At 37.8% G+C, this 19726-nt stretch overlaps 1 protein-coding gene across 1 annotated transcript in view; it reads left to right on the top strand.

The window, feature by feature from the left end:
- The window catches only part of LOC135771492 (uncharacterized), a 20486-nt gene extending 1277 nt beyond the window's left edge, over positions 1-19209 (top strand). Inside the window, exons 2-18 of the mRNA XM_065281770.2 lie at positions 207-369; positions 460-609; positions 710-870; positions 1215-1391; positions 1492-1633; positions 2679-2866; positions 5468-5609; positions 5844-6010; positions 12400-12570; positions 12996-13158; positions 13249-13398; positions 13514-13674; positions 16631-16807; positions 16900-17041; positions 17735-17922; positions 18317-18458; positions 19028-19209. Of these exons, the coding sequence (XP_065137842.2) occupies positions 207-369; positions 460-609; positions 710-870; positions 1215-1391; positions 1492-1633; positions 2679-2866; positions 5468-5609; positions 5844-6010; positions 12400-12570; positions 12996-13158; positions 13249-13398; positions 13514-13674; positions 16631-16807; positions 16900-17041; positions 17735-17922; positions 18317-18458; positions 19028-19209 (2766 nt within the window). The remainder of the gene's footprint in view (positions 1-206; positions 370-459; positions 610-709; positions 871-1214; positions 1392-1491; positions 1634-2678; positions 2867-5467; positions 5610-5843; positions 6011-12399; positions 12571-12995; positions 13159-13248; positions 13399-13513; positions 13675-16630; positions 16808-16899; positions 17042-17734; positions 17923-18316; positions 18459-19027) is intronic.
- The last annotated feature ends 517 nt before the right edge of the window (positions 19210-19726 follow it).

Here is a 19726-nt window from a genome sequence, read left to right as displayed (position 1 = left end):
GCTAAGGTGGCTTTACACACCTGAGAATGTTCAGTGTGTCATTTAATATAACAGAGAATAGTTAATTTCTCCAAACTCATGTTAAAATGTTTGCTAATGACGCCCAAAGACATTTGATTGTTGTTTTGAAAATATCAAGTGAACGTTACAGTACAAACATTTACACACCTGTTGTGTGTGTTAGTAAAGTCTGTTCTGTCAAACAGTGGAGTAAAACCTATGGTCCTGTGATGACGGTGTACCTCGGGCCACAGAGAACTGTGGTTCTGGTTGGTTATGACACTGTGAAAGAGGCTCTAGTGGATCATGCAGATGACTTTGCAGACAGAGCTCCCATTCCTTTCCTGAATAAAGTCGTAAATGGCTATGGTATGAGTTATGTTTGTGTTTTTGTTGATATTTTTTTTAAAACAAATCAGTTAAATGCAAGTCAGTCTAAATGTTTTTACATGTTTGTAGGTCTGGTTATTAGTAATGGTGAACGTTGGCGCCAACTGAGGCGTTTTACTCTCACTACATTGAGAGATTTTGGGATGGGGCGAAAGAGAATGGAACAATGGATTCAAGAAGAGAGCAGACACTTTCTGAAAAGTTTTGAAGAAACCAAATGTGAGTAGATAACTTTTCATGAGTACAATAATGTAAAAGAGTGTGCTCCATTTAAATCTGTCAGAAATAAAAGAATATAATAAGTTTTGTTTCCTCACAGCTGAACCAGTCGATGCAGCGTTCTTTGTGAGCCGGGCCGTGTCCAATGTGATCTGTTCCTTGGTGTTTGGACAGCGATTTGAATATGAAGACAAAAACTTTCTGCACTTGCTCCAGATCATCTCCAGAATTCTGCGCTTTATAAGCAGCTCTTCTGGTCAGGTGAGCAGTTTTTCCAGTATTTATGATATCCCAAAAAAGGTAATACATCAGTAAAAAAATATAAAATAAAAAATATATATAAAAATGATATAATGCTTAATATATGGACACATTCCTTTACATTCAACTTTTTTGTTAAGATGAGAAACTGGTAAAATGTAAACAAGCATGCAGAAAAACAAACTAGGTCACCACCCTCTTAAACCTCTTATCTTTTAAGTGAGAACATAAAGAGAGGTTTGGCAAAAGTAAATAATAATGATTCAGTAGAGCATGTCAGAAGTGTTGGACTGAAAAATTATTATATAAAAACTCACTAAATGACCTCTTTTTAACCCCAACAGTTGTACAATGTCTTCCCTCGACTAATGAACCTCTTACCTGGCCGTCATCATGCCATGTTTAAAGAGGTTGAAGACATTAAAAACTTTGTTCTGGGTAAGATCAGTGAGCATGAACTCAACTTGGACATCCAAGACCCCCAAGACTTTATCGACTGCTTTCTTATCAAACTTAAACAGGTAAGAAGGATTCTTTCTCTCTTCTTCATCTACTTATTGTTCATCTACTTTGAATAAGTAAACAAAGTTTGGTATCCTGTATCTTTGTGTGTTATGATAGGAGAAGGACAATCTTGACACAGAATTCCACAAAAATAATTTGTGGGCGACTGTTGCAAATCTGTTTCTAGCTGGTACAGAGACCACCAGCACAACGATCAGATACGCCCTAATGCTGCTTATCAAGCACCCACACATACAGGGTAAGATACGTATGATGTGAATGCCTAATATGCCTGTTTGTAACCCCCAGTTTGAACCACAGGTATGTTTCAATGATGTTAAAGTTATAAGTGTTGAAGTTAATGAGATAATGAAATAATGATTGATCATTAGTAATTTACTGAAGAAAAGAGAAACAAGAACAGACGAAAGAGAAGAGATTAGCAGAAACATAACAACTACACTTTCAACAGATCTGCTGTGTTGAAATATAATTTTAAGTCATTGTTTTTATTTTATTGTATGTACATGTTCATAATATTTGGGAGGTAAACCAAGTGACATTGCCAACTATCTGTAACTGATCATGAAGGTGAATTCCTGCAAGTTTCTGTCTCAACCTAAGATGAAAGATATAGGCAATGTTATCACCTTGCCCCTGCTGCCTTTTGTTCTTTTGTGAGTTGGTGGCCATTTGCTTATGCTTGGGCCAAGGGCTAAGGTGTGATACCATTTCTATGATAATGAATTGGTCTGAGTGAGACAGTGGTTGAGATGGTAATGATAATAGGATTAAGGGTTGGTGAAACTCCAGGGTAGGGAGTGGCAGGTTTACTTCCTTTCAATGCTTTGTTTGCAGTCCACCTATAGTTAATCAATTTATCCATAAATCTCATATTTTCGCATTAAAATTGTAGCATTTCCTTCGTTATCTACCTTCACTAGCTGGGCTACATTACCCATTATCCTTTGCACCTCGTCATCCACTATCTTTTATTACATGTTTACATGTTTACCATTAACCAGAAACTTTATATATTCACCATTGGTTCAGTCTTTGTCAGTTCTTGTCTTTACAATGTCTGTGTTACATGTGACAGTGCATTCAAAGTAAGTCAGTTGTTCTTGTTGTGTTTCTGCTTGTCTCTTCGCTTTTTTAATGTTTTTGATAACAGCAGGTGTTCATCACTTATATCATTTTTTATTAAAAACCTAATTATCTAATTAACTTTTATTAGAATACTGTTGATTCATATTTACAGTAATATTTACTAATAGGACAATGATGTTGTGTGTTTGATGTAGAGCAAATGCAGAAGGAAATTCATCGAGTTATCGGACGGGACAGAATCCCTACAATGGAGGACAGGAAGTCCCTCCCTTTCACAGATGCTGTGATTCATGAAGTTCAGCGGTATCTGGACATTGTTCCCCTCAGTGTTCCCCATTATGCTACACGTGACATCACATTCAGAGGTTATGTGATTCCAAAGGTAAAAATCAACAGTTTATATGGTGACCTTTACTCACTAAATTAGCAGTTTATTTTTCGTCCTTTAAACTAAAGATCTTAAAGGACAAGTTCGGTATTTTACACTTAAAGCCCTGTTTTCAGATTGTTTATGATGAAATAGAACAGTTTTGACTGAAATTTTGACATATGATGCTGGCCCGAGAATTTCGGGTGTTTGTTGTATCAGCCCCCACCTCTACAATGGGTGTATAGGTGCACTGGAACAATCCTTCCTAAAATGCATTAAACTTTCGTTTACAAAGATGTGAAACTCACCGAGTAGTCAGGGGTGTTCACTGATATACTCACACAAAAATCGCTGCAAAAGATGCTTTCCAACAGGTTTTATCGTAGTTTTTGTCCAACTCCATTGACTTGTATTAGATGTGCCGTGAGGTACAGTATTACTCCGCCGCCGGGAACCGAAATGAAGTTGTTTGTATTCTTGCAATTGGGAAAGGTGGATTATCGCCACCAACTGGGCTGGAGTGTCTATTATTCAAGCTCTCAGTGGAAGAATATACAGGTGTGAGGCGTTTGGAAAAATAGGTCCACAAGTTTACAACAAATGCTAAAACAGCTGTTGGAAAGCATCTTTTGGAGCGATTTTTGTGTGAGCATATCAGTGAACACCCCTGACCACTCGGTGAGTTTCACATCTTTGTAAACGAAAGTTTAATGCATTTTAGGAAGGATTGTTCCAGTGCACCTATACACCCATTGTAGAGGTGGGGGGGGTGATACAACAGAAACGGGCCAGCATCATATGTCCAAATTTCAGTCAAAACCGTTCTATTTCATCATAAACAATCTGAAAACAGGGCTTTAAGTGTAAAATACTGAACTTGTCATGTAAAACAAAATGAACCCTGTCCTCCAATAACACAAAACCACATCGAGCAGTTATGCAAACAGCTAATGGTGCTTTTTCCATTGCATATTCCCCACGGGTTGGGTCGGGTCAGCTCACTTTTGGGGGCTTTTCCACTGGTTGCAGTACATAGGAGTTTTTTAGTACCACCTCTGTTGGGGTTGGGTTCACAGATTGGTCTTAGATAATCTTCACTATCAACGTCAATGCTAAACACACAATTAGCTTGTGTCTTGAGCAAACGTGTTGTCATATGTGCTTTGTTGTAAGTTCCTAAACTCCCTTTAAGTGGTGAAAAACATCCACAGGCTGAGAATCATGAACATCATACCAGTGTTTTCCAGATTTGCAGTCCGCATGTATGCAAGGCATTTTTGCAACTTAAATGAGGCTCAGAGGAGAGCGTCGACTAGCGAAATGCAAACATCTATTTGAGGTGGTCGTTTTTTTATTTTGTGGCAAATAAATAAATGCATGGGAAACAATTTTTATATGATGTCACAGTAGACTGCACAAATATAACCACATACCTATAAACCATCCCACTCCAAAGTGGTTCTACACTAAATGGAAAAGCTAACCAAGCCAAAGTGAGCTGACATGACCTGACCTGTGGGTACTATAAAATGGAAAAACACCATAAATGCGACCTATAGTTACTTACTTACGATACAATATGTTATTGATACATATGAAGCAGCTGCTACGCGATACAATTCACCCCATTACGGTGCAGTGCGGTCTGATTTCGATTCGGTTCAACACAATGTCATTCAATGCAGTATGATTAAATAAAAAATGTGATGTTATGCAATTTAATATGGTACAGATAGTTTCCACACATTGGATTTGTAATAACATGGTGGAGGATAGCTGTGATTTTCGTGACAAGCCTCAGTTTCCATAGTGTTGTGAAAGGTCAGCAGCACGTAGCAACAGTTTAGAGAGGAAAAGCAAATCTCAAAACATTGGTCACTTTCTAAATAATAAAAGTATAGTGCATCTACTAATAATTATACATAAATAAATGCATTATCCAATGCAAATAGGTTATAAACGATGCAACGCGATGTAAATGCTAATTTGTATCCGATGCACAGTTTTTAAACCGATGCATCGCTAACTTTTCATGCCGAAGCACCGAGCATGTGACAGTATGTGATGTCAAAACTTGTTTTTACATTTAAAGTGTACAGCGTTTTCAACATTTACTATTTATCTGTATATATGTTCCCTGGGATAAAACCCTTGATTTTTGCACCGCTAACACAGGGCTTCAACAGAGCAATGAGAATGTCCAATTACAGTTCAGATGAAACACAACACAGACACAACACAGCATTAATATGAAAGTTTCTTTGGCATCGCATGTTGCCGGTAGGGGTGCTAATTAGGGTGGTTTCCAAGACAGAGATAAGCTTAAGACAGAACTAGGCCTTAATTTAATTAGGAAATTTTAACAAACATGCCTTACTAAAAACATTACACTTTGAGGCAAAACAAAGAGCACGTTTTTTAAGATATGTCATTTTAGTCTAGGACTAGTATAATCGCTGTCCGGGAAATGGGTGTTTTTCAGGAAAGTGACCTACTGTGTATGAATGTATGAGTTGGATGATAGGTTGACTGTCTTTTGTGCCAAAAATCGCATGATTGCATTGTGTTGAATTTGGAATGTGTGCAATTTTATACAAATTTTAATTTTTCTAGGACACAGTGATTTTTCCCCTGTTGCACTCTGTCCTAAGGGATGAGGGACAGTGGGATACACCTTGGACATTTAACCCTGAGCACTTCCTGGATGCCAATGGCAACTTTAAAAAGAATCCAGCATTTCTGCCCTTTTCTGCAGGTAATATTTTTGAAAGGAACAGCAGTTTCTATTTTTCTATCTTTGTAAAAGGACAGTTTACTCCAAGTTGTTTGAAATGATAGGACTAAAAGTGCATATCAGGGCAATGGTACAAATATATTTTAAACATCATAATCTGTAATAATACAGTAATTTAACTCATTTAATTTTACAAAATCTTACTAATAATGGTAATGATATTAATGATCAATCATGTATGTTATATCTACACAGGTAAACGCGCATGTGTGGGAGAGTCTCTGGCTCGTATGGAGCTATTTTTGTTCATTGTGTCTCTACTTCAGAAGTTTAGCTTTAGTAGTCCAGATGGTCCAGATGGCATAGATCCAAGTCCTGAACTCAGCGGTTTCGCCAACATGCCTCGATACTATAAGTTAATTGCCTCCCCCCGCTGACCAACATGAATATCGGAGCCTGTCTAACTATGAATGTATTTTGTGAGAGACTGACCGCAATCAACATGGGACACAAGCTGTGGGATTTGAACCAACAACCTCTGGCTTACAAACAAGTCTCTCTCTCTAGGCCACAATGCTTTGACAACACAAATCTGTGAATCCCGGTCAATGTTACATCCAGTCTGTGTAAGCTTTATTTATAGGATTCTTGATGCCATGTCTTGACATTTTATAAGGTATATAGGCACAATTGTTGTGTAGTCACACCATGAACTCACCTTTTGAATTCACAATGAACTTGCATATTACTCACAGTATGAGAATGGTGTGATGTCACATTTATGATCTCAGTGTTTACTGGGTTTTGCACCTTTCTGTTAGGGTTAAGTTTGGTTGGGTTAGGTGATAGTAAATATCATTAAAATAAAAAATATCCTAAATGTATGACATTTATTACATATTTAGTCTTAAGTGACCCTATACACTTTCAAAAATAGATTAATATTATTAAACAGATATATTAAAATTTTTAAATTTCTAGTATGTTCATTCAATATAATGAATTACACATTTAATTAAATGTAATTACAGATTTTTCTGTACATTTTGATAAATTTGTATATATTTAAAAAAAAAACAGAAAAATATGTATGTATAAAAATATTGTGTATAAAAACATAGATTTTCTGTATTTTGTCAATGGCATAATACTTTAAATAACAGTCGAGCTTTTAATTGACACATAATGTCTGTAATTTTACAGTTTTAATTATCATTTTAAATAATGGTAAACCACTGTAAAAATGTAGAGTAATTGGTCGCAATAGGATCTTTTTAAAGAGCACCAATTATCTGATTCACGATTTTACATTTCCTTTGGTGTGTAAGTGTGTGTTAGTACATGTAAGGATATGCAAAAGGTACAAACCCCAAAGTAAACAATGAGTTATCGTCTCCAAAGTAAATCTTTTTTCTTGGACTACAACAAACACATGGATTGTAGGCAACAGTTTACTTTCTGGGATTGGTGATGTAGAAAAGATCGCCATTATTATAATTCCTCCCACTTTGGACTTAGCCTGTAAGTTAACTCCTGTCAGCATTGCATTGTGAGCGAATTACATTTCCGGCTGATGTCTGAGGTATTCCAACTAATCACAAAGTACAGATTAGCTGGCCAATCACAGACACAGCACTTTTCACATCCATGAGTTTTTTACATGAATCAGTGCATTTTAAAAAGAAAAGGAAATCTGGAGTTACAAAAATATACAGTATGTGGAAAATAATGTGGTTTTTAAAAATAAATCATGCAAACACATTGTATTATACCAAATACACAAAATGTTGTTTTTTAGCAATGAAATAGGTGCTCTTTAACAGTGCTACTCACTGAGCACACCCTTGTATGCGTGTAGTACATATGACATATTTACACATTTAAGTTCAAGTTGCAGACAAACAAGACAAATGTAGCCAGGAGTTTTCATGCTCAAAGGTCAGAAATGGTTTATGTGTCAAAGACACACATGCGCTCACGCATTCTGGTTTCCATGTTTTGTGGGGACATTCCATAGACGTAATGCATTTTTATACTGTACAAACTGTATATTCTATTCCCCTTACCTACCCCATTCCCTAACCCCAACCATCACAAAAACCCTTCTACTACTTCACATTTTCAAGAAACATCATTTTGTTTGATTTATAAGCTTGTTTCCTCATGGGGACATCAAAATTGGTCCCCACAATGTGATAATTCCCAGGTAGACACACACACGCGCACACACACACACACACACACACACACACACACACACACACACACACACACACACACACACACATGAAAATGGGTCAAAAGACTGTACAAAGATTTATGAAAGATCTATTGGTTACAAGGTATAAAGTGGGGCGGCACAGTTGCCTCACACCAAGAAGGTCCCTGGTTTGAGCCCGGCTAGGTTAGGTGGCCTTTCTGTGTGAAGTCTGCATGTGGGGTGAGTTTACTCCAGGTATGCGGGTTATCCTCCCACCAGCTTAAAACATGCAAGCAAGTTAGGTGAATTGGAGATACCAAATGGCCCCTCCCCCAATTTGTGTATGGATTAAAGATGCAATTAGTATAATCTCCGCCGCTAGAGGGCACACAATCAAAACAATAACAGATTAATGACGCTCTGAAGCAGCGTGAAATAATGGGATTTGTTGTCTTTAACGCAACCGCTGATGGCCATCAATCAGACAGGAACGGGAAATCATGTTAGCACATGAGGTAAAGTAATCAAGTTTTATAAATGTTGCGTTTGATGACATTGTTTTATTTCATTATGTAAGGTTTCATGTAATGTTCAAAACGCAATTGTTAGTCAAAGATGTTACAGTTTTAGTCCAATACGATGGTGTGTTAACACAGCACAGAATTAAGTGTTCAGATTAACAAATTTGCCATAAACAAGTGAGTGGCCCTTTAGACGCTATTACTTCTGAATTTGTCCACAACACTGTTGTCATGTGGCTTCAATGTCAGTAAAGGCGGTAACAAAGGATAACGTGGATATTAACGTAATTGACAGGCGACTGCACTGCCCCGTGTCACTGTTTAGAATGGCAATTTTCTCATGATTTACAAGTAGTTGAAAACATTAGAGATATTGTTAATAATCAGCTGGACAAAATAACACTGGACTAGTGCTTTTTTGGATATTTACTGCAAATATCTTACAAATTGTACCCTTAACCAGTTCTCACCTTGAATATAGTTATAGATGCTTATATGGTGTGAAGAAAACATACATAAATAAATTAATTAATAAAGACGAGGTATAGAGTACAGTTAATATAGAGTGCATATCTGTATCCTAACCACAGGGTTGCCAAGTCCATTATTTTCCTATGGAATTGAGCTACTGTTGCCATGGATTGTTTTTTTCTGCACGGTTGAATTTTTTTTATCAACTGTCCATTTAAAGGCATGATGATTATATTTTTTGAAAACAAACAACATGGTTACCTTTATACAGTGAAAATGTGTGCATAACAGTGATTGTAATATATGTATTTAGGTATAGAGGTGACATAGTTTAAATTTTGTTGTAGGGGCTTAGGGTCATTGGGCTAGTTCTGGCCTAAAGCCACAGGGCTGGTTTTGTTACACAGACCTGCCAACCGAGGCTATACAGGCAAAGTTTAAATTTCCAGAGTTTCCATAAGAGCTTGTTTTATTATAATATACTTACGTTTTTCCGAAATTTAAAACGGGGCACATTGAAAAAACATCAGGCATCAGTATGTTTATCTGCCTAAAGCAACAATTATATTATGGAAATAGTTTATCACAAATCTAAAAATTACAGTTGGAGTGTATCAGTCCTAAAATGTTTCTGTCCGAACACAAAGTGGATAATGCTGCATACACACTATAGTTTGTAGTAAATATTTATTTCTAGGCCCCATAAACAATGAAGCTTAATTCGGTCACTTTACTTTTCAGTGCTAAATCCTGTGTACAGAACCAAAATGAACAACTTCATAATGATGATGCATTTAAAAGTGCATCAGCAGGTACGTGTCTCTCTTCTGTATGCACTGTGCAAGAAATCAATGGGACAAAGGTACCGGTATTAAGGGCATTTGTTGCCAGATGTTACAAGATAAAAAGCAGCTAATAAGAAGAAATGCAAATTAAAAGGTTTTAAATCCAAATGCATTACATTGAAAATAAGACCAAAATACTGTTATGCTTAACAGCCGACTTTATTAATTTAAAAAATAAATCGCCTTATGAGCTAAGCCTAAAAGTATATTATGGACATGGCAACACAGAAAGAGCCCACTCTGTAAGGCAGCTTAACAGACAAACAACACTATGTAGATGGAAGTTTAGTTCAAATATAACTAATCTTTGTCACGAATATTAAATGAGTCATATTATCTGATTTCATGTTGTCAAAGTTAGAGTACCACGCTGAATTATGTGTTTATTAGACTGTGTTTACAGCATTATACTTAACTGTGCCATCTTGCAGACATTTGCCGCATTTATATCTTTTTTCTCTTTTCTTATTAGGTTTTTTTTTTTTGCATGATTCTCTAGCTTTTGTCATTTCCTCTTGAAATGTAATGGTTGCTCATGATTTAGGATTATTTTACATAGGGTTTTCCTTGCTAACAATATAAAGTTTAGGTGCATCACCTAAGTGTTTTTAGGAAGCACATAAACCTAATAAGTGTAACACATTTGAGAAAATAAATGTAAAAATCAGAAAGTAGCTTAGTCTCAAATGGAAAGGTATCCTGATACCAGTGGATTCAACCTAACAAACTGGATGAGCGATCATGTTGATGTTGGAGATTAAACTTATTTTCTGGTCATGAGTTTAACATTTTATTTATCTGAGTTTAATGGAGTTTCTATGCCCTCTGAAATCTTAAGGGAAACCCTGAATTTAAACCATCATAACCAAATGTTATTGTTGTCTTTAAAGAGGTTAAAGTGGATCAATATATCAATATAATTCTAACTTATTCCCTTTGTAACATGTTTTATTTTTTAGGGGATGACATTATACCACAGTTTAAGGCTCTCCTGACTTTTGATTGTAAGATCAATGAAGAGGAAAAACGTCTGGACACCTTCTTGTGTGGCTGGTTAAGCCATACCTATCCAGTGGCTTGGGCATTTTGCCAGAAGCTGCTCCTCTTTCTCATGGACAAGCTTTAGTTTAAAGGGGGTTCTCTGTGAATAAGGAGATTGAGACTGAAAATATGTAGGAAGAGACAATGGTTGCACATAGACTTGTTGCACATGTGTGTGATTATGTAGATTTGCACGGTGGGGTGATCAAAGTTCCCCTCACAAAATAACTGCTGGTATTGGTGGGTGCAGCCAGGTCGAGGTACCGCATTTCCTTGATCAGCAGCGTGCAAGATAGGAGAGTGAAGCACGGATACAGAAAAGAAAGCTGGCAGAGGAGTATTTGACCGACCTTAAGAAAAAGAAAAACACTGTTCAAGAGATTTCGACCTTTCTCGCCAGAGAGGCCGACACGCTGGCAGAGCAAAATCAAAATAAGTGGTAAAGTTGATCAATCAGTTTGGTAATCTGCATTTTCTGGATCAGATATGGTAAGGTGGTAAAGACAATATTAACTCCTGGTTTGTCTTCAATAAAACAATCATTAGACTGGCTCACAACATAATTTCAGACCCTACACGTGTCCTTAACCATGAGTACTAGCTCCTTCTCTCTAGTCCTAAAGTGCAGGCTTAATCGTTTTAAGAACTCCTTTGTCCCTCTGTCCATTAAAGCCTTAAATTACAAGTTAGTTAGATGTGTACACCTATAAAGCTGTCTTTTAACTTTATAAAGCTATAAACTGTAAATTTTATGCTTTTGTATTATGATTTATGTCATTTTAATTAAGAGCAGTTACTGTATTTATTCAATGTTGTTGTTTATTTGTTACTATAAATTTGAATACTCTGTGATTTTTGTTATTTTATGATTTATGTCATTTAAATAAACAGCAGTTACTGTATATGTCTAATTTCCTTTAGGATAATAAAAGTCTACCTACCTGCCTAACTTAATTTCAGCTGCGTTTGCCAGATCCGCTGCCTTTAGTCGGAGTTCTGAATTGGGCTACTTTAGTTGTTTAGTTGTTGGTATTTGGGCTGTGAATCGTCATTGGGCTGTTTGCACAAATTTTGAATGGCGGATACTAAATTTTATACGCGAATCTGGCAACCCTGCCTTTCAATATTGCTTGGGAGCCTGATCTTTCAAACATGGTAAGGAGCGTCACATTTCCATTTATGCACTGGTATTCAACCAATCACAACGTACTGGATAGCCGGCCAATCGAAGCATGACGCGCTTTCTCAGAACTATGAGCTTTGTACAAACCACCGCGTTTCAGAGCGTATAGTATGTTGAAAAGAATGCATTTTTTGAACCATAAACCACGCAAAGCATTAAACCAAATACACAAAATAATGTGCTTTAAGCAACACAATATTGTCCCCGAGATGGCAGGACATTGACTAAAAGCCATAGGTGGATTTGGTCAACCTGTATTCAAATGCATGTGCTCTCACGAAAGTGAAATTGTTATATTAAATGATAGTCCATCTTATAATGCTGTTGTTTGGTTTTGTGTGTTAAAAGATTAAAATAATGTCAGAGTGCACTTTGGTTAATGTGTAAAGGTGTTTTTGGACACACAATTCACCTCTGTCCCATTCACGCTGGAACCACCCCCTTATTGCACTGCACCCTCCTTACAAATATAAACACTAAAGGCAACACAGAACAGACAGTTTTGAGAAGAGACTTTAGATAGACAGAAAGAAACAAATTGTACTGAGAGATGGAAATCTCTAGCTCATTGCTGTTGGTCATAGTCTTGGCCGTATTGATGTTGGTGATGTGGTGGAGGAGGACGAGTGGACTTTCTTTACCCCCGGGGCCGATGGCACTGCCACTGATTGGTAACATACTTATGATGGACAACAGTGCACCCTTCAAAAGCTTTACAAAGGTAAGAGAGAAGACTATGTCCCAGCAAGCAATTGTATGTTTGATAGAAGTCTAATAGCCATCCAAACACTGGCTAGGCTAAACCAGGCTAAAATAATTAAATATTTGTGCTGTCAGTGAAATTTAAAAGATGGCCTAAAAATCTATGAAACAAATTAACAAAACCAAACATCTTGCAATCAATGCTTACATGATGGAATATCGTACATCTCACTAGTTGGGCTTGTAATTTGAGAGTTGGTGGTTTAAGTGTGTGTAATTTTATTAAACTGAAGAGCAGTTCATTTGTCTGATGTTAAAATATTAACAGTGAATTCAGTCTGATGATGCCATAGAGATATGGTTGTTGTTTGTGAAACATCGTTTTACAGTAGAAACATTTACCCACCTGTTGTGTGTGTTGGTAAATTCTGTTTTTTCAAACAGTGGAGTAAAACTTATGGTCCTGTGATGACGGTGTACCTCGGGCCACAGAGAACCGTGGTTCTGGTCGGTTATGACACTGTGAAAGAGGCTCTAGTGGATCACGCAGACGACTTTGCAGACAGAGCTCCTATTCCTTTTCAGTACAGAGTATTAAAAGGCTATGGTATGAGAGAGGTTCAGGTTTGCCTGACTTCAAATCAACTACTACCAGTTAAAGTTTAGTGTAAATGTTTACCATCATATATGTTTGTAGGTCTGATTATTAGTAATGGTGAACGTTGGCGTCAACTGAGGCGTTTCACTCTCACCACACTAAGAGATTTTGGGATGGGGCGAAAGAGAATGGAACAATGGATTCTACAGGAGAGCAGACACTTGGTGAAGAGCTTTGAAGAAACCAAATGTGAGAACATAACTTTCCATGAGTTAGTTATTAGTTCAATAATTCAGTAATTTGAGTGTGTTGAATTCAAATCTGTTAGAAACAAATAGTATAAGTTGTTTTGGTTTTCTCACAGCTGAACCAGTCGACCCAGCCTTCTTTGTGAGCCGGGCCGTGTCCAATGTGATTTGTTCCCTGGTGTTTGGACAGCGCTTTGAATATAAAGACAAAAACTTTCTGCACTTGCTCCAGATCATATCCAGAATTGTGCGCTTTGTTAGCAGCTCTTGGGGTCAGGTGAGCAGGTGAAACACAGTGGGTTATAGGGCCCTATCTTGCACCCAGCGCAATTGACTTTGTCAGTGACGCATGTATCATTCGTATTTTGCACCGGCGCACAGCGGGTTTTTCCCTACACAGACGCACGTCGGCAAACTAGGGAATGAACTTGCTCTCCCTGGGCGTTCAGCGCAAAAAAAGAGGCGTGTTCCGGCGCAAACCATCCCTGATGCTATTTTGCAGTTTCAAAAAACAATTGCGCCACTGACCAGAAAAAAAAAGTTTAAAGTCAGTGGCGCGTTGCGCGTTGTTCATTATGCTATTTTAAGGGCGCATGCTTGACCATAATGTATAGCGTGCACAACGCGCATACACGTTGCTTATCTAATCTACACAGATGCAACAGTTATTTTTGCAAATAATAAATTGTTACACTAAAAAATATTAATACACGAGATAAGGGGAATCATAGTGGTGAGCATTGTGGTGATAGTTTTTATTTATTGTGTTGCTGCGTTACAAAATTCTCATGCAAATAACGATTAAAATATTTTCATAAGTTTGTTGTGTGGCTGTATTACGTTTATTTTATGTAAATAATAATTAAAATGTTTTCATAAGAAACCTTAATGTATATGAACTTGATTTGTAAGAGTACTTTGGGGTTGGACCTTGCTTACGTTTCTTGGGTCCGATTTCAAAGCCCCCAAGCCCTTTCAGCGGTGAGGGTGGACGCAGCGATGTCCTCGGCTGGCGTCTGTGTAGAGGCAGATCCACCTCCCGTTACACGGCGTGCCCGATTTATGCTGGCAAGCTTGGGATTCCTCCGTCTCCTGACATCAATGTAGCGCTTGGCGCAACAATGGGGATGCCAGCTGATGAGACTGTGGCTATTTCCTCTCACGCCTGTTTAACATACGCTGATTTGGGCGGGTTTCTCCCATCCCCATACAAAACAACTTCTCTGTCTTTGACTGCTCTTACAAGAACGTGGGTCTCCTGGGCTGTAAACCGCTCCTGGCGTAAGCCTGGTAAATCCGTCATAATAATAGCACCCCACCATGGAAATTGCGCCCTTGCGTTTAAAGGGAATGTTGGATAGCGCCCATAGCGCCCATAGACCTTATTGATTTGCGCCCGGCGCAAGAGTTATTTCTCACGCCGGGAAAATAGCAACAGCGCCCAAGATCCGCCCATAAACTCACTTGCACGTTGCGCTTCGCACTTGCATTTCAGATCGTTAAAATAGGGCCCAGAGTGTGTGGTAAGCAAGAAAAGATCAGAAAAGTCCAAATTTACATTTCACTTGATAGCTTGATTCCACTTGGTGTTGGAGCAGCCATTTTTAACCAAACAATAATGTTCTAGGAATGTTCTCTCTAAGTTTTATTTTTGCAACCATAAAATATCATTCCCAGAACATTGCAGTGATTTTTTTTATACTATAAACATAGCTTTAACAGATTGTTCCCTATATTTTTAGAATTTTTTAAAACCATAAATAACATTCCTGGAAAACTGTAGAGTGTTTTTAAAAATGTTAAGTTTCACAATATTTAGCTTTGCAATATTTATCTTCTGCTGGCCAAAATCTGGTGAAAGAGGAGTTTCGGCTAACTTTGGGTTCCCTGGGGTTGTGGGTGTGATAGATTGCACGCATGTGCAACTTTGCACTCCGTCTGAGAATGCTCTGAAATACCTTATTCGTAAGGAAACCCATTTCATCAATATCCTGGTGATTTGCGATGCAACATGTAAGGTTACCCACGTATTCGCAAATTATCCTGCCTGGATCAACTCCTTTATTCTGGCCAACTCTGTCATTCCTGCAGTCTTCCAGGGTGAACCACCCCTGGACGGGTGGGTGTTAGGAGACAATGGCTATCCATTAAAGACATGGCTGATTACACCGTATATCATGCCAACAACAGTGAGTGAGGTGTTTTTTAATCGAAAACACGTAAAAGCACGAACTGTCATTGAGAGAATGTTTGGCATACTGAAAATGTGTTTCAGGTGTTTGGACAAGACAGGGGGAACATTACAATACAGTCCTCAAAAGATTGGAGCATTCTTTGTGGCATGTTGTGTGTTGCATAACATTGCCATACGACATGGATTTCTCTCGGCCTTAAATGAGAATAGATTACAGGACTTTTTAAGGCGTGAAGCTGAAATGCATGTGCCGATGGCAATTAACCCAGTAGATGGCCCTCCTCCTGTGGCCACTTGCTGCTTTTTATTAGCAGCAAGCTTTTGTTTTCCCGTCTTCTAACATCATTGTACCTTTTTCAGCATTGTACAGCCGTTCTTGTGATGCCAGAAGACGAGGACACAATAACTGCTACCTCCTCCCATGCATTCTTTACCACGAAGAAGCCTAGATGGAATTCTGCTTGTCCTGTAGATGGTCTGCTTACGCATTTTAACCTTGCACACAATCAGTTTCCTTGCTATAGAAGCATTCCGATTTTTCGCTTGCAAACCCCGCCATGTAAATAGGGAATTGGCATGGCACCAGTGCAACTGAGCTGAGATTCTCATTGGTTTATTGCACGTTACACCCCAAACACACCCATACTCATTACGGAAATAGGAACAACCCTTTTTTACTCTGTGCCAGGGGTGCACAAACCATTTTCCACATCGTTTAATTAGCAAAAGTGGATTGGGACTTATTTTTATTTATTCATTTAGCTGACTCTTTTATCCAAGGCGCCTTACAATTGCTATATATGTCAGAGGTCGCACAACTTTGGCGCAACTAGGGGTTAAGTGTCTTGCTCAGGGACACAATGGTGTGTCGCAGTGGAGTCGAACCCGGGTCTCTCACACCAAAGGCGTGTGTCTTATCCACTGCACCACACTTTTGGCAAAACTACATAATAATGATTCAGTACTGCCTGTCAGAAGTGTAGGATTGAATTGTTAATATTTAAAAGCTCACAAGATACCATCATCTCAACTTCTACAGATGTACAATGTCTTCCCTCGACTAATGGACCTCTTACCTGGCCGTCATCATGCCATGTTTAAAGAGGTGGAAGAAATCCAAAACTTTGTTCTGGGTAAGATCAGTGAGCATGAACTCAACTTAGACGTCCAAGACCCACAAGACTACATTGACTGCTTTCTTATCAAACTTAAACAGGTAAGGAGGATTATCTCTCTGCTTTATCTACATATTGTTCATTATGTAGGTATACTAATTCTGGTATCCTGTGCCTTTCTGTGTTATGATAGGAGAAGGGCAATCTTGACACAGAATTCCACAAAAATAACTTGTGGACGACTGTTGCTAATCTGTTTCTAGCCGGTACAGAGACCACCAGCACAACGATCAGATACGCACTAATGCTGCTTATCAAGCACCCACACATACAAGGTAAGATATATACACTTATAATGTGAATGCCAAATATGCCTTCTTATGAAAAAAGTTCTTTCTGGTTCTCAAAAACGACTTAGTGTTGGCGACTATCAACGAAATGAGCGAAAGTGACAAATGACCACCGTGTAAGTGTGTCCAGTGACACGAGAAATTTAAGAAAAGTTCAACTTTATGCAAATGATGAGAGATTTTCAGAAGTAACTATCAATTATAGCGAAGCAGTGGAGTTCATGTGATTCTTTTCTCGTCAGTTACTAGAGTGGACTGTACTCATTTGTTTATGACAATCAGATTTAGAAACGCCTCATTGAAAGAGACGGGCAACACAGTGCAAGAAAGTCGCTGTTTTTCTGGGCTTCAAATCCGTGGCGAAAAAAGAAGTTCCTCACAAAAGAGGCTTCTAAAATCTGTTTTTTTACTAGTTTTCTTTTATAAACTTGTGCCATCAAACTGTTGTATAAAAGCAATATTACTCTTGGAGTCATTCAGGACAGTGGCCCTCCAGGACCAGGAATGCCCACCCTTGATCACCCTATCGACTGTAGTAACAAAAAATGACATTTAAAAAAGAAATATAAACTTTTGTGTATGTGCCTAAAGTGTACTCATTATATGTATTTGTAATCTTGACCTTTTGTGGTCCCAAACAGAATATTATTTAGTAAAGTTTTGACGTATTTGATTCAGAGGAAATGCAGATGGAGATTGATCGAGTTATCGGACGGAACAGGACCCCTTCAATGGAGGACAGGAAGTCCCTCCCCTTCACAGATGCTGTGATTCATGAAGTTCAGCGGTATCTGGATATTGTTCCCCTCAGTGTTCCCCATTATGCCACACGTGACATCACATTCAGGGGTTATGTGATTCCAAAGGTAAAAAAATCAACAACTCATACGAATAACTTTTTGGGGTGGTTTCCTGTACAGGGACTAGCTTAAGCCAGGACTAGGCACTAATTAAATTAGGATATTTACGTAATTTTTAAAGGCATAATTTATAAATAAACAATACTGGTGTGCATCTTGAGACACAACACTTGCACTAATATATTTTAAGATATGTCAGAGCAAGTTGCTTTCGATTAAAACAACACTAGCATTTAAATTAGTCTAGGACTTGGCTTAAGCCCTGTCTGGAAAATCACTCCGTAAACTTTAAAATGAATTAATCTTGGGTATTTTAAATGAAATTATTTGTATTGTATTTGGAATCTGTATAATTTTAAAGTACATCACTGTCATTTTTAAAGTATTTGTATTCTTCCAGGACACAGTGATACTTCCCATGTTGCACTCTGTCCTAAGGGATGAGGGACAGTGGGAAACACCTTGGACATTTAACCCTGAGCACTTCCTGGATGCCAATGGCAACTTTAAAAAGAGTCCAGCATTTCTGCCATTTTCTGCAGGTAAATGTTTGAAGGAACAACAGTTTCTCTCTTTCTAGATTTTTAAAAAGGACAAACATTTTCCAACTGGACATTGTTGGACTGAAAGTGCTTCTTTTGCATACATCAGGACAAATATTATCTTTGAGCAGCTTAATCTGTCAATAACATAACTCATATTATTTTTGATCTAATGAAATAAATGGTTACTCTAACAAGTATCTAGCACCAAAAAATCTAACCAATAATGGTAATGATATTAAAGGAATTGTTCAGAGGGAAATGAATTTAAATGATTATTGTATCAGGCTGCAACATAACAAAATTGAAAAAAGTGAGTCGGGTCCAATACTTTCTGAATGCACTGTGCATTAACCCAATGGAGTCATTTGGATTCCTTTTTTGATGATGGATGGGCATCAGCTTATAAATGCCATTGCAAAGCTAAGATAATTTTTAATATAATGTTTGGCCTAAGAAAGGAATATACACCTAGGATGGTTTTAAGTGAAATAATTGCATAAATTATGGTTTACTATTCTGTGAACTATTACATTTAATGATCAGTCATGTGTGTTATATCTACACAGGTAAACGCGCATGTGTGGGAGAGTCTCTGGCTCGTATGGAGCTATTTCTGTTCATTGTGTCTTTGCTTCAGAAGTTCAGCTTTAGTAGTCCAGATGGTCCAGATGGTGTAGATCCCAGTCCTGAAGTCAGTGGCTTTGCCAACATGCCTCGATACTATAAGTTAATTGCCTCCCCCCGCTGACCAACATCGGAAGCTGGGATCGGAACAATAAATGTATTTTGTGGAAAAAGAACCTGGCCACAATCAACATGGGACACAACTTGTTTATATTATATTTTAAAGCTTCAGTGTTTCAGTCAAAATTCACAGCCCATTTTTATCAATGTTTTTTTAATTCCTATTTTAAGCTGATGTAAACAGTCTGGCCAGTCTTATATTCAATCAAAACAATTCCTCTTTCCATGTTTTGTGGCTGCTGTTAATAAATACGTAGAGGCAAATTATTATTTTTATTATGTACTGTTATGTGTTGTACATTACATCAAACGGTCTTAAAGGGTACATATAATGAAAATCTGACTTTTAATTGCTATTATTGGGTCCCCAGTGCTATTATTGGGTTACTACTTCCACCTGCTGCATGACTGCAACACAAGGTAAACAAAGTTTTAGGGTTTTAAAACTATTGTTTAAATAAAAGACACCAGAATACAAGAAAATGGCATCTACTTCAGGAAATGTTTTGGCCCCACCCACT

Source organism: Paramisgurnus dabryanus, chromosome 8, assembly GCF_030506205.2.
Source record: "Paramisgurnus dabryanus chromosome 8, PD_genome_1.1, whole genome shotgun sequence".
NCBI classification, from domain to species: Eukaryota; Metazoa; Chordata; class Actinopteri; order Cypriniformes; family Cobitidae; genus Paramisgurnus; species Paramisgurnus dabryanus.
Note: the sequence above shows the minus strand (reverse complement) of the source record. Positions and strands in the feature narration are given on the sequence as shown.